Here is a 14247-nt window from a genome sequence, read left to right on the forward strand (position 1 = left end):
GAGCACTAAAATGGGTAGTAACTGAACCAACATTCAAAAAGTTATTCACAAGAAGTAAATGTGTTCACAAATCATTACTTGTATCATTTTAATAATAATCGGAAAGATGTATTGGGTTAAATGAAAATCCTTAACTTAGTCTCAGAAAAAGCAATTGCAAAAACAATTGTCTGAGGAAATGGAAGAGTTTTTTAAATGAATACATTAATAGGATAGTGTGTTCAGAGCAAGGGAAATCAGACTCTGTTCAAGCCCCGTACCCGTTCTGAGGAACACTTTCTTTAGAGGAGACATTGACAAACATGCACGTGATCGGACAGAGGCCGCCCAGTAAGGCTGTCATATGAAAGTCTGCCGTACTCCTATCACTTGTGCAGTGATTTCCTGAGTCTTCAGCAGACAGGCCGGGATACTCCAGTAGAAATTTTTTAGAAATGCGGATTTTAATGGAATATGAATTAGTAACTGTGCATATATCCAGAAGGAACCCTACTTCAGAATGACACCTGCACCCCAATGTTCATAGCAGCACTATTTACAATAGCCAAGACATGGAAACAGCCTAAATGTGCATCAACAGATGACTGGATAAAGAATAAATTCTTAACAGCCCAAGTTATTCCCAAGTGGAGTAAGTTGCATTCCTGGTTATTGGTGCTAACAGGCGGATAAGTCTATGTTATTGCTCATATTGTAAAGGTAGGCATCTTCTAGGCAGTGGGGAAATCATCTAGACCTCGGAGAACCCATTCAGTGCCATGATTCTGAGTTAGGTTTATCCCCACCATGCACACATGAGGCATGACTGGCATGGAAACAAACATGGGGTTCGGTAATTGGCCTGCTGCACACAACACGTGCAGAAAAAATGACCATCCTCGACTCTACAATGCTGCTTTCGCATCTTTGGCTTTCTAATGTTGTAGATGCATCTGACATTTCATGAAGCTGGCTATCACAGTTTCTTGTTACAGAATGAAGAGGAGGATACTGGCTTTAATTGGATTGTTTAAATATTCACGAAGCAGGAGACTGGCCTCTTAAAGAGTCTTTGGTTTCTAAATAATTTTGTTATTCTAGAAAAAGAGAGGTTTGTTATCTAAGGGAGGGCAGGGGGGAGTGCATGTTTTCTGATTGATTAGGTTTTCCCTTGAATACATTTTAAACTAATCCTTACCTGAAAGTTGTCTTTCATTGCTTCTTGAAATTATTTTCATTTTATAATATATTGTTATGTGTTAAAAGATTACAAAAACAGCTATAAAAATGTTATCTATATAAGTGTAGGTAAAGAACGTGAATAATACACTTAACACTGTTAAATGAGAACTGTCTCTGACTGATGGTAATTATGAAAAATTTCTGTTTTCCAAATTTTTAACAAAGACTATATACTACCATTGTAATCAGAAACAACGTTCTGTGGTAAGCTGTTTTCCGCAGTTGGTTGAAGGTGTGTTTTCAGGATAGGAGAGCTGAAGCTTTGCATTGTTTCTGTCACTGCTGACACGTCGGCTGTCTGTAGGGGGATTTGACGAACCTTGTGCACGGCAGTCACTGCTCTAAATACAGACTGGCGAGGATCCCAGGAACCAATGCTTTTGTTGGCATCGTCAACGAAACGTGCGACTCTCTTGCCTTCTGTGCCTGCAGCATGGTGGACCGGCTCTGTCTCAACTGTCACCGGTAAAAATGGGATGGGTCATATTTTCATTTTACCATACCGTTAAATATTTCAACTGATGCCAGTCATTTTGAAGTGTCATCTGCAAAATAAACATACAGTTCTTAGGTGTGTCCTAGAGGAAAGGAAAGTCCTGGTTACAGAAGCACTTAACGCTGTGTTGTTTGCAGCATCCTTGTCCAAAGAGCAATAGGTTAAGGCCAACTGAGTATTTAAACATTTGGTGATAACTTCCTTTTACCGTCCCTTTTAATTAGCTCATGGTGTCTTTATTTTGCTTCCCTCAGTGTGTATAAAACATACAGTTTGTTATCAGCCCTTTACATAGTAACTTCCTTTTTGCTTTTCAGAATGGAACAAAATGAATGTGAATGCCCCTGTGAGTGCCCTCTAGAGGTCAATGAGTGCACTGGCAACCTCACCAATGCAGAGAACAGGTAAATAAAAATATATATGGACATGCATATTTACCCTGGCAGTAGAAATACACTGGGAGTCTTGTTTACAGATTTGTTTTGGGTTGGGAATATAAGAAGGTGATTCATTCTAATGATGGAACTGTTCCAGTGAGCCAATTTTCAAACTCTGTAGTGCCTTAGAATGAAATCCACTTTCAGGTTTAAATATAAATGTTACAAAATTGCTAAGAGTATACATGATACTTAACAAAAAATATGAGACTTTTACAGGCATTAACTAAGTGCCTAACATGTGTCAGATACTTTATGCCCAATAAGTCAGTTTTCAAATTAACCCTTTGATAAACATGTAGAAACCTTTCACACACATTATCACACATAAGATAGCATTATCTATATTAGTGACAGATTTTAAGACCAGTAGTTAAATAATTGGCCCAAAGTTTCATATAGCTGAGTAGCAAAGCTAGGGTTCAAACCCACATCTATTTGACATGGTCAGGGGTCAAGGGCATGGTGAGTTTGGAATGTGGGTGGTATTGATCCTAACCTCTAGACTTGCTCCTGCATAGAAACCCGAGCTGTGAGGTCCACCAGGAGCCGGTGACGTACACAGCTATTGACCCTGGCCTGCAGGATGCTCTTCACCAGTGTGTCAACAGCAGGTGCAGTCAAAGGATGGAGAGTGGGTAAGCGGTGCCCGGTGCTGAGTTCACGTCAGTATCATAGCTGCGGGAGCAGAACCTAGGAAACAGGAGGGACCAGCAGCCTCATGGGGCTTTTCCAACTGTTACTTAGCATTCCTATCCTTGAGGATTTAGAAAGATCTACCAGTTTTTCAGATCTAAAACTGATTTTTAGAAGTGTTTTATCCACCACGCTTAATGTCATCCAGTTTCCCCTTGTTACAGCTACTTGGTACAAGTACCATATGTTAGTAGCGTCCTCTGTGGATGGGGAAGTTGTTTTTTGTTTTTGTTTTTGTTTTTGTTTTTGTAGTATTTAATTATTTTACTTTGGCAGAGGGAGGTAATTAGGTTTATTTATTTTTAGAGGAGGTACTGATTGAACCCAGGACCTTCAGCATGCTAAGCATGCACTTTACCACTGAGCTGCACCCTCCCCCCAGGAGAGTTACTCTTGAAATAAGAGGAGTGAGAGAGAAGTGGCATGAAGAGACAAAGGCAAGGGGGCCGGAGCTCATGGGTTCTAGAAATGGAACCCAGCTCTGTGTGTGACACACTGAAGCTCATCAGCTCTTCTTTCTTAGAAAGCAGATGTGCTTCCGCTGGTTTTGAGAACTAAAAACTGTGTGTGCCCTGCTCCCTCCTTCTCCCTGCAAGCCATTTGGGACTAGGCAGCTGCAGGTTGACATTTGATTAAATAGTCAGCGGGTAAAGGGGGCAGCAGCCAGTTCTACTTCCAGTGATACATTTCATCAAAGGAATGGTAGGGCATCAGGAAGATTAATTTGATATGTTATGCAGTTACCCAAAGCCAATTAAGCTTGAGAAACACTGCATCTATTCCCTCAGAGTGTCATAATGCACGTAACGTGTCAAAAGTTCTAAGAAGTTGCTAGCAAGGACATCTGTTTATCTTACCCAGTATTTCCCAAACTTGTTTGATCAATTTTTCCTTCCTGCCTTGCCTCTTTTTTTTTTTTTTTTTTTTCCTTTTAATGACAGTAACCTGGGGAATATTGGGCCAAAGTCTAACAAACCTGGGGCCATTTGTTCTTTTAAGATGATTTTGAGTAATCCTGCACTACTCCTTGACCTGTGGATTTCATGGTGGGATTCACAGAGAGCAGTTGCATTTCTCTCATCTCCAGGGTGTTGAGGGACATAAGACAGCTCTCCCCTGGCAGACACTTGCTCTTCTCCTTTTATAAGGAAAGGAACTAAAGCTCAAGGAGTTAGAGCACTAGTGAGTCTCGGAACTCCTGGGGGCTGTCTGAGGCCCATGTCCACGTCCTCTCCCCTGCCTGACACCGCTTTCTGGAACCTTCAGCATCGTCTTTCTGGCAGGGACTGCTTTGGTGTGCTGGATTGTGAATGGTGCATGGTGGACAGCGATGGCAAGACGCACCTGGACAAATCGTACTGTGCACCCCAGAAAGAATGCTTCGGGGGCATTGTCGGAGCCAAAAGCCCCTATGTTGATGACATGGGAGCGATAGGTATGTTCGTTGGGAACCCAGAATAATTTGATCCCTGAATACATTTCTTCTTGCTTCAATACTAGGACAAAAATCTCAAAAAGATTCTCTCCCCTACTTTCCTGATTCCTTGGCCAGGAGTTTTTCGTTACCAAACCAAGCCAGATAATTACTTTCAAAGCTGGCTAGATCGTCTGTGCAGAGTGAGCAGCCATCTTTCCTGCCAAATTTTGCAGGCCTGGAATTCATTCCCATAAAGCTTGTTCTGAGAACTATCAGGCCTGATTTCCGCACGGCTGAACTGTGCCATTTGTTTGAATGTGAATCCCAGCTGTCAGAAGCGCAGAGGCGGTGACGGGCGGAGTGACCACCGCACACCAGTTGACTGCTGCTGCCTTCCCTCGCTACTTTTGAAAGCAGAAGCCTTATGGCTGCAAATCCTTATTTACAGCCTTGGGGTCAACAGAAGTCAGTGCTATCCAGTGCAGCGGGGCAGCCGAGAATGGGGAGGGTTGCTAACAGGGGACACTGCTGGAAGAAACACCACTGGGATCAGGCCCCAAGACCTCAAAACTGCTACCTGCATTACCTCCCCTGAGGTTTTCTCAGTGTCCTTCTGGAGTTAGCACAAGCGCCTAAAGCTTAGTTGGCAGGTGGATAGACATTTAAACCTTTAGTTAGTGCCTTGATTTTTAACATCTCCCCACGTTAGCCTGCCTGTAGAAGAAAAGCTCTTCCTATGTGAGGAAGGGTTCTGAGCTCACATAGGATTCCTGGCCCAGGTCAGGACAGGGTCGAGGGGACCTTGCTCTAAGAAGTCACTTTATACGCCCACCTGCAGTGTCTGATCTGAAAAGCACAAAAAGCATTTTAAAGGGAATGCATAAGCTTTGAAAGGTGGTCCTTCGGGGAGGTCATGTGACTGATCGACTGGAATAAATGGCACCAGGTACAGTAGCTGTGTGCAGAGAGGCCCCCAGGGCCCTCACCTCTGCACTGAGTAGCCCACACACCGCAGCCGGGCTCCTAGACCGGGCCCTGCGTGTTTATGTGCTTCTCGCCCACTCGCTTATTTTACCAGCCCTTGCCAGTCATATTCTCGCTCTGCCAAGCAACCAGCATTTCATTTGAGAACTAGGAATTAAAGGAAGCCACTATTCCCACGTCCTGGTGGGTCCTCTTCGAGGAATTCAAAGCTTCAGGCAGCTGCTCTTATGTGTCTTCACTAGAGCCCTCCCCACTGGATTCCTTCCCGTCTCGCCCCAGGCCCCACCTCCCACCACACTCAGGAAGTCTTTACCAGGGACGTGTGTTTGTTGACTTTAACAAAGGTGATGAGGTGGTGACGCTGAACATGATTAAAAGCGCCCCCGTGGGTCCCGTGGCCGGAGGCATCATGGGCTGCATCATGGTCCTGGTCCTGGCTGTGTACGCCTACCGCCACCAGATTCACCGCCGGAGTCACCAGCACATGTCTCCTCTTGCTGCCCAAGGTGAGCTCAGAGTGGATCCCGGGGCCCCTCCAGGAGGCGGCGGGCTTCCTCGGGTTGTTCCCGGGCTAGGAGGACAGCGACCAGTTGTTAGCCTTTAAGCGACAGTCAGAACAGCGCTGCGTTTTCTGCTTCCCCGGGGGAGGTTTGGGAGTGCTCACAGCCCACTCTCCTCCTTCAGCTCACCGCTCACAGCTCGCTCTTCAGGGCCTAACCCTGCAAGCCTGGGGCTGAGCCCCCAGAAAACCCCTACATCCTGTCTCTCCTTATGCAGCTTTAGCCCACCACAGCCTGCCTCTGGAGTAAGCCGGTCAGGGGAGTGGGGAATTTTGTTCTTCGCTAAGCTCAGAAACACTACCTTTGCTTTCCCCAAAAGACAGGCAGAGCAGAGATACCCCAGGTCACTACTGGTAAGAACAGACTGTGTTTTTACCGCAGCTGTTACTATACAGAGTGGATGAACACACACTCAAAGGAACGATCACTTCTCTGAAAACAGAATAAGTGCTTGAAGTCAGACACAGAATGATGAATTGGTAGTCATGGCTTCCATACCAAGAGTTAAATGTGGTATCTGTGCTCGTTTGCAAGAGACAAAACCATTTAATGACCATCCTCGTCCTCCCTAAAAGCCCCCAGGGGTGTTACCCTGACCTTTACGGAGATAAGGCTCACTCATCATTTTTCCTGGACGTTTTCGGGGCCTGGCAGCAGGCATGATAAGTTGATGTTGGAATGTTTCACGGTGGTTACAGTCCTCAGGGGACCACGGGATCACGTTGTCTGATTTAGTAACAGAGCTGACCACAAACCCCCTTTCCTCTGGGTGAGATCTGGTTAGAGGATAAGGATGACTGCCCTCCAGTGTTACCTTAGGGCCTGGTCTTATACAGGACCCTGCAAGTCCATTTTCCCAGCACTGTCAGCCATGGCTTTAGACCCCTTCCTCCTGTTTCCGCTACTTCAGGAGAGGATGGGAGATCTGTTGGCCTCAGTCAACTTCTTTTTTCCTGTCTTGAGAAGTCAACCTCAGGGCCCCTCTTGATGATTCACCTCTTGTCCTTCCTCTTCTGACCCCTGCTCCCTCCTCCTCTAAAAAAAAAAAAGAAAGAAAGAAAAAAATTAGACGGGGCATCAGTTCATTCTTGATGGAATGCTGTCACCCAGCCATCAAACGAGCACTCTGCAGGGTATTAAAGGGGGTGGTTTTGTTTGATTAAATAGTCATGTTTCTCTCTTTCTAATGATGGGTAGAAATGTCAGTGCGTATGTCCAACCTGGAGAACGACCGAGATGAAAGGGACGACGACAGCCACGAGGACAGAGGCATCAGTGAGTACTCAGGTGGCCCCGTCGCCGGCGGTGTCAGCGGGAGGATGATCCAGAGTAAATATTCCCTCTTAGATCCTTTGGCTCGTATGAAAATTTAAGATGCTTTGACAGGATGGGGTTCTTCCCTCAGTCCCCCGTTTTCATGAGGAATACGTATAGGAATTTGCTTTGTTTTAGAAAACCTCAAAAGATTTCGTGTCGTTCTTTGTCGCATCAAATGCTTTGACCTAAAGCACCTCACATCTTACCCTTCCTCCCTGTCACTTCCTAGCACAGTAATTTAGGAAGGGAGCCATCAGGTATGCGTTTTTGTTTTTTTTTTTTAAAATCCCTTAACTAGTATATACAACTCGGGGGGAAAAAAAGAGCATTTCTGTATGAAAAGAGAGTTCCCTTTGTGTTAAGATACGACATACAGTATATATGCTTTTTTAATTGAAATATAGTTGATGTACAACGTTGTGTTCATTTCTGGTGGGCGAGAGTATATATAGTCTTGATGCATGTTGGAGATTTGTAATTAGGGACCTCTTGCTGCCCCAGCGCTAGAACCCACTCCCCTAGATCCTCAGAATTTTTTTTTAAATGACTCACTCTAGCTCCCCTAGAAGTAACTCCCCCACCATGTGAATGAGGTTGCCCACAGCAAACACACTTGATGCAGTAAAGACACTGGCAGAGGAGTGACTCACCATCCTTGCCTCCCCACAGTCAGCAACACTCGATTCATAGCCGCAGTCATCGAGCGGCATGCACACAGTCCAGAGAGGAGGCGTCGCTACTGGGGCCGCTCGGGAACAGAAAGTGATCATGGTAAGGCCTAGCTCCCTGCGCGTGTGGGCCTGAGGGCCCTGGTGCCACCCCCATGGGGTGGTGCCCACACCCACCCTTCTCTATCCTGCCTGTTTGGTGCTCAAGTCAATGATGTTGACATACTTTTCCAAAAAGACACATCCCAACATGACACTTTTTTAAGAGCCACAAGGGAGTTTTGCTTATGGCTCTGTACTCCCAGGCATATGTGAGATGACCTCTGGGCACCCAGAGCGCCCCCTGGGGTTTCTCCCTGAATAAGGATGCAGATTGTGTAACGGAACCTGCCTACTGCCCTGATTGGTTCTCAGTGCGCTGGCATCCTCATTAGTCCTACTGCCCAGTGGTGCTGGCTGGCAAACACCAGCATCGTCAAGGGCTCTCTCAGCCACGGACTCTCGGGGCCTGGCAAGAGTCTGCGCTGTCATCTGGCACCCCTGCCCTGACCTCCTGCCTGGCCTGGAGCCTCAGGGAAGGCTTCACCAAAGAGACGACACTTACCCTGGGCCCTCCAGGATGACTGAAGGGAAGTGAGGGGCAAAGGGTATTAGAGGTAAAGGGACTAGTGTGTACAGAGTCATGGAGGTGTGTGAAGTGCCTGGAAGCTGCTCAGGAAGGGCCAGGGCTGAGCTGTGAAGAGACACCGAGTGCTCGGTGAGCCGGCCATTGTCAAGTCCACGTGCTGTACCAAAGGTGTGGCCACCACGTGCCTTCTCACCTTCCCAGCGTCTGCGCAGCTTGTCGACTCGGAGACCAGCAGATGTGTCCGGCTCTTCAGGCATCCCCGCCACCATTCCGCACAGATACAACAGGCGTGTAGATCCTTGCCTGTAATGGTCAAATCTTTTCTGTTTTTCATATAGCTATTTAATTTTCCAGAAATCTTCCTTTTCTTCCCAGAATCAGGTCTTTTTTAACAGCATGAATAATGCATTTATGCTTTTTTTTATTCTGCTCTCTCCACATCTACCCTGGGGGGGAAAAATGTCTTCAAGCAGTGGGCTCCCACACCTGTGCTAAAAAATACAGGAGTGGGTACTCGTCAAAGCAACCAACGTCGCCTTCTACACAGCGGCCAGGCATTCAAGCTCTGTTTGGAAAACAGGAGACGCCAGAGCTCTGGTTTATAAATTGGAGACTCTTAATCTGGGCTCTGAGTGACATTGTTTTGCATCAAGTAAATAGAAACTTCAGGTTTCTATGGAGAGTCAAAGCAGGACTTAAATTTCTCAGTTCCTTTGACTTGCTGCCTTTTTTCCAGAAAAACCTTTGAACCTGCATAAATTCATTCTGCCAGGCAGTTCTGTGCCTCCTCTCCTTTGAATAATAAAACAGGTTTGAGGCTACTAAAGTTCAACAGAAATAATTCCTTATTCAGCAGAAATACTGAGTCCTTTCCCTCTCTCTCTCTCTCTCTCTCTCCCCTGATGGAAATGGCTTCGGTACAAAATTGGAATTCTGAGTGACATCTCCGATGTTCCATTAGCCTCTCCCATTGTCTTAGTAAAATGGCGTATGAAGCAACAGCTGAGACAAAAGGAATAGTGTGGTGTCAGGATCTGAAAGCCAAGGAGTCTAGCTAAGGGCTTGCTTGCTTTCATTTTTCACAATAATTGGATCCCTGTTATCCCCAAGGAATGAAAAATAGTTTCCCACACAGGCAGAATGCAACACCAAAAGAAGTGAAAGACGGTGACATTCCACGTAATTCCAAATGCATCGCAAAACACACAGCATTTAACCGCATGTTGTCATATCCCTGAACCTGTATGGTGGGTCACCAAAAGTGGTGGCATCAAGTTAATGTCCCTGTGATACCCAGAGGGTAAGCGATAGGTATGCGTTAAAACACAGAAATCTGATCTTGTGGTTTTGTGGCACGGGACTTGCTCATGCATGTGTTCTCGTCTTTGGTGGACATGTTGCGCGTCTGCTGTTTGCTTGGCACGGCAGACGGAGTTGGGGAAGGTGGGGGCGCTTATTTTTGCCAGGCAGTGTGACACAGAAGAGCTCACTTGGAATCCCACCTCCCTCCTCCTTTCCGAGTTGGGAGACCTTAAGGAAGCTACTTGGACTTCAGTTCCTTAATAATTAAAATGGGATTAGAAACTCCTCCCTGGTAAAGTGGTTGTGAGGATTCAGTGAGATAATTATGGCAGGCGTGAACTCAGGGCTGACCTCCTCACCCCATCCCCGCTCTGCCCTTAAGGAATTGTCAGTCCAGCAGAAAACTATAAATGAATGCATGTAGTCACAAGACTGATAAACAGCTGAAAACAACAGCTTCCTTAAAGAAGTGGAAGAAAGAAGAAGACGGAGAGATAGTTCACTTTTATCTGCAAGAAAAGTATGGAAGACCCTCGGGGGAGGGGGTAGGCATTCGTGCTGGCCCTTGAACTGGTGGCACCATGGTTCTTTGGCACCCAGTGAGCACATTTCCACATGAGTCCTTGGGTCTGACACAAAAGAAAACCTCAAAAGAATAAAATATGTAAATATGTAAGTACCTGAACAGACTAACTAGACTTTCACAGTGTAGTTCAGAGGGGTGAAATTCCTAGAATTAAAACTGAATGTTGTTGGAGGGGAGGGTATAGCTCAGTGGTAGAGTGCATGCTTGGCATGCATGAGGTCCTGGATTCAATCCCCAGTACTTCCATTAAAAAAATAAGTAAATCAATACACCTAGTTACCTTATTCCCCTGACAAAATTTTTTTAAAAAGAAAAAAGAAACTAAAAAAAAACCAAAAAACTGAATGTTACCAAGCTAAACTTGGAGACTTTGGGTTGCATTTTTAATTAGAGATATTTCATGTGGCCGACAGAGTTTTGTATTTTAAAGGAATCCAGTTTTAATTCTTATATCTTAAAACTCAAAATAAGAATGGCTTTTGAAAAGTACCGTCATTTTGGTCAGTATTCTAACACCACACAGAATGATTGTTTTTCAGCACTCGGCTATTAACTGTTCCACTCTGGCCATTATTTCTCTTGAAAGTATCATGTTCTGTAAAATCATCTACTGGCTTATTTTTAAGTTAAAAACTGCCAGTATGTATTTGTTCCTTGTGAATCTATGTTTTAGTTACCATCTCATTAGAAACTTTAAGCCCATGTATATTAAGCAACATTTTTTCTTTATAAAAGAGAAATTTTCCCCTAGTGAAGTAAATTCCAAAAGACTTAAAGGCAAATGCTGAACTGGAAAATCTGGTCAAAAAGTCCACAGCAAAACCAGTTTCTAGAGTTGCAGGTACTCTCCTGCAGTTACGCTCTGTGACCACAAGGCGGTGAGGCCCCAGAGAGCCCTAACATCCCTTGCCATCAAGAGAGGTTTCTTAAGAACCATCCGATAAGTAAATGAGCAGAATGCCAAAGAGCAGAAGCCTAATTTAACTCTTCTCTTCCTAATGGATGCCTGGCCTCCCTCCTGAAACCTATTTCTCCCTTAACATTGTCTTGGCAGGAACTTTTCTGCATGTTCTTTTGGATAGTAAAGTTTTTCTTGAGAAGTATTTGTAAATATCCTCTGTGTTGTAAATAGTGCTTCCTCCTCCATGAGTCAGGGACCACGTCTGTCTGATGCATCACTGTCCCCAGCACCCCACAGAATGGCCTGGCACTCAGGAAACACTCAATTAATTTGCTAAGTGAGAGCATGGGTTTGGCTTTCTCCTGCCTCTCCACAACGTCCTACTCCCTCCAGATTCCCATTAATTACTGAGATAAGAGGAAGCCTGAGTAAGTGGCAGAGGGGTTGAGCAATAGTGTCCCACGGAGGAAATAAAGCACAGTTGCCCCAGAGTGAAGGGTTCACTGTGGAAGGGTCTCTGCTCTCATCAGAAAGCATCAGGGGAAATGGGGGTGTCCCCACGTTGCCTCGGGGACAGCTGCACCATCACGAACACCCTGGGCCTGGGACCAGCCAGACTGAGAGCATCCCTGGACTCTTAAGTCACAGCCCCAGATGGGGCCTAGTGAATCCTAGAAGGTCTTCATTACTAGATGAGACTGGTAATTGTCACACCAGACAGAAACCTCAGATCCCTGAGAAACTTATTTATGCCATTGCTTAAGGAAATAGTATGTGATTTCTTTTTAATTAAGTGCCTGCTTTGTGTGTGGCATAAGTCCTTGTTAAGAAGGAGTTTGCTAACAGACAGGACAGCACTATATCTTATTGTAAAGCAGTGAAATCTAAGATTGGGCTGTGCACAGAATGCTGTTTAAACTCGCAGAAGGGACGCCAGAACCCCGTGGGCTGACGTGGCTGGGCAGGGTGGGTGTTGGTTGGGAAGGCTTCCCAGAAAAGACCTTCACACTGAGCATGAAGCACAAGAGCAAGATGAGGGAAGGTGGTGGGGGTGAGCCAGGCAGCAGGACCCCTGTAAATTTTACACCGGGGCTGTGAAAATGAACTGTCTGTCACAGTGGGAGCCTGTAAATGAGCAGAGACAGGAAGACCTCCAGGAGGCAACCAGAGGCCAGATGAAGACAGCCCAGCACTAGAAAGGTTGGCCAAAAATAATCGACACACAGACACTGAGATTTTGCTAAAACGTGTTTTCTAGTGCTTTAGTCCCTTATGTGTAGAGCATTTGTAAGTGAGGTTTTAGAGCCTGCGTTACATTCCAGACTTAGCGCTGTGGAAGCTGAGCAGCTCATTCTGGCTCCTGATCTCGCGCTCTTGGGTAAAAGCACCACTTTTACCTGCGCTCCGAGAAACCTCAAGGGTGTTAACCCCTCTGGCGTCTTCACCAGGAAGTCGGTCTGATCACCGAAGCCAGCACTCTCTGCACTGGAACAGCTGCATGTCCCGCTGCAGGGCTTTGCCATTTCCTCGGGCCGGTGCTGCAGAGCCCCGTCCTCTGGTCTGTCCAGCCCCCTCACTGCCACAAGGATCGTCTCTGTGCACACGTTGTGTCACTGCCATCCTCCCACCCCTCCGAGCCCGTTGCCGAGTCCTAACTCACAGCTTGGACCAGCCTTCCTGACCCGGTCTTAGCCTGCCGGTCCAGCCTCACCCCTTGCTCTTTCTCCCACCCACAGAGCTCTTCACCATTTCCTCAGGTCCTCAGAACCTTCGTGTCGGCTGCATCTTTGCATACGCCGGTCTCCCTGCCTGTAGTACCTTCCACCCCTTTTCCTCATGAACCCCTTCTCTCCCACGAGGGCCATCTTAAGTGTCACCTCCTCCGGGATCCTAAGCCAAGTTCGTTGGCTTTGGAATTCCTTTGGTATGTCTCTGGGTCAGCGCCTGTGTTTCCCGCCGCCTTTTTTAAAAATTTGGGTGGGGAGGGGGATTAGGTCTATTTTAAAATTTTTTTTAATGGAGGTACTGGGGATTGAACCCAGGACCTCATGCATGCCAAGCACGCACTCAACCAGTGAACTATACCCTCCCTACTGTGTTCCCCCTTCTTGACTGTGGGCTTCTCAGGAGCTGGGGCCCCACCTCACCCCTTTTTCTGTTGAGCCCCCAGCCTGGCATCTGGCACCAGCAGGGCACTCAGTCATGGCAGACACGCAGCAGTGAGCTCTCCCTCTTCTGCCCTGACTTATGGCCGGCATGCCTGTGGCTCTGGCTGAATATCTGCACGTATGTTAACTCACAAACTCTCAAAATCAAGGTGTGCAAAAATAAAACTCACTTCCTTCCCTGAGACCCAGGGTCTCCGAGTCTCCTCTCATCATTCTGACTGTAAGTTGCAGTCCTCTTTAACCACCCCTGACCCCTAGCCCCCTATATCAAATTACTTACTAACTTCTGTTTTTACCCTAGAGATGTCTTTCCAACCCCATAGTTTCAACAGCGTCCCTCAAATGGGCTGTTGTAGTAACTTCCAAACTGCTATCAGAACTCTTTTTAAAATACTCAAATAATCATGCCTTTTTTTTTTTTTTTTTTTTTGGTCTGCTCAAAATCTTGTATCGTCTCCTAATTTTCCACGTGTTGCTATGGCCTGTATGATCTGCCTTTAACTCATCTTTCTGCCTTCCACCTGCCCTCTCTGGCCACCTGCTAGCACTCATCCCAGCCACCTGGCATAGGAGTGCCCTGGTATTTCTACACCTCTTGGCCATGCTCATCTGTTCCCTTGCTCAGATCCGCTTAACCAAACTCCTACTCATCCACTTAAGCCCAACAGCAATATGAGTTCTTCTGTGAAGCTTTCCCATTTCTCCCAGCCAGAACTAGTTATTCCTGTTCTGCATTTCAGTTATACCTCAATTATAGCTCTTAACCATTATCTGCACTTGGCTAAGCCTAACTTTGTAAATATGTGTCTTTTACTCAGTGGTGGTATCCTTAAGGAAGAGAGACATCCTTTATTCATGTTTTGTAG

At 46.1% G+C, this 14247-nt stretch overlaps 1 protein-coding gene and 1 non-coding gene across 5 annotated transcripts in view; both read left to right on the plus strand.

The window, feature by feature from the left end:
• Positions 1-14247, plus strand: part of CACHD1 (cache domain containing 1) — a 213124-nt gene that overhangs the window by 181205 nt on the left and 17672 nt on the right. For 2 of the 4 annotated variants that reach the window (XR_004325118.1, XM_032494478.1), the window contains exons 20-26: positions 1526-1686; positions 2035-2121; positions 2676-2792; positions 4134-4285; positions 5596-5757; positions 7009-7140; positions 7798-7899. Coding sequence is in view for 2 of the 4 variants with exons in the window: in XM_032494478.1 (XP_032350369.1) it covers positions 1526-1686; positions 2035-2121; positions 2676-2792; positions 4134-4285; positions 5596-5757; positions 7009-7140; positions 7798-7899 (913 nt within the window). In the remaining 2 variants the exon portion in view is untranslated. The remainder of the gene's footprint in view (positions 1-1525; positions 1687-2034; positions 2122-2675; positions 2793-4133; positions 4286-5595; positions 5758-7008; positions 7141-7797; positions 7900-14247) is intronic. The other 2 variants (XR_004325119.1, XM_006181264.2) reach the window with 1 other exon arrangement.
• On the plus strand, positions 10487-10558 carry TRNAA-GGC. Its single transcript has one exon. It is a non-coding gene; the product is annotated as a tRNA-Ala (tRNA).

The sequence above is a fragment of the Camelus ferus genome, chromosome 13, assembly GCF_009834535.1.
Source record: "Camelus ferus isolate YT-003-E chromosome 13, BCGSAC_Cfer_1.0, whole genome shotgun sequence".
In the NCBI taxonomy this organism is placed as follows: Eukaryota; Metazoa; Chordata; class Mammalia; order Artiodactyla; family Camelidae; genus Camelus; species Camelus ferus.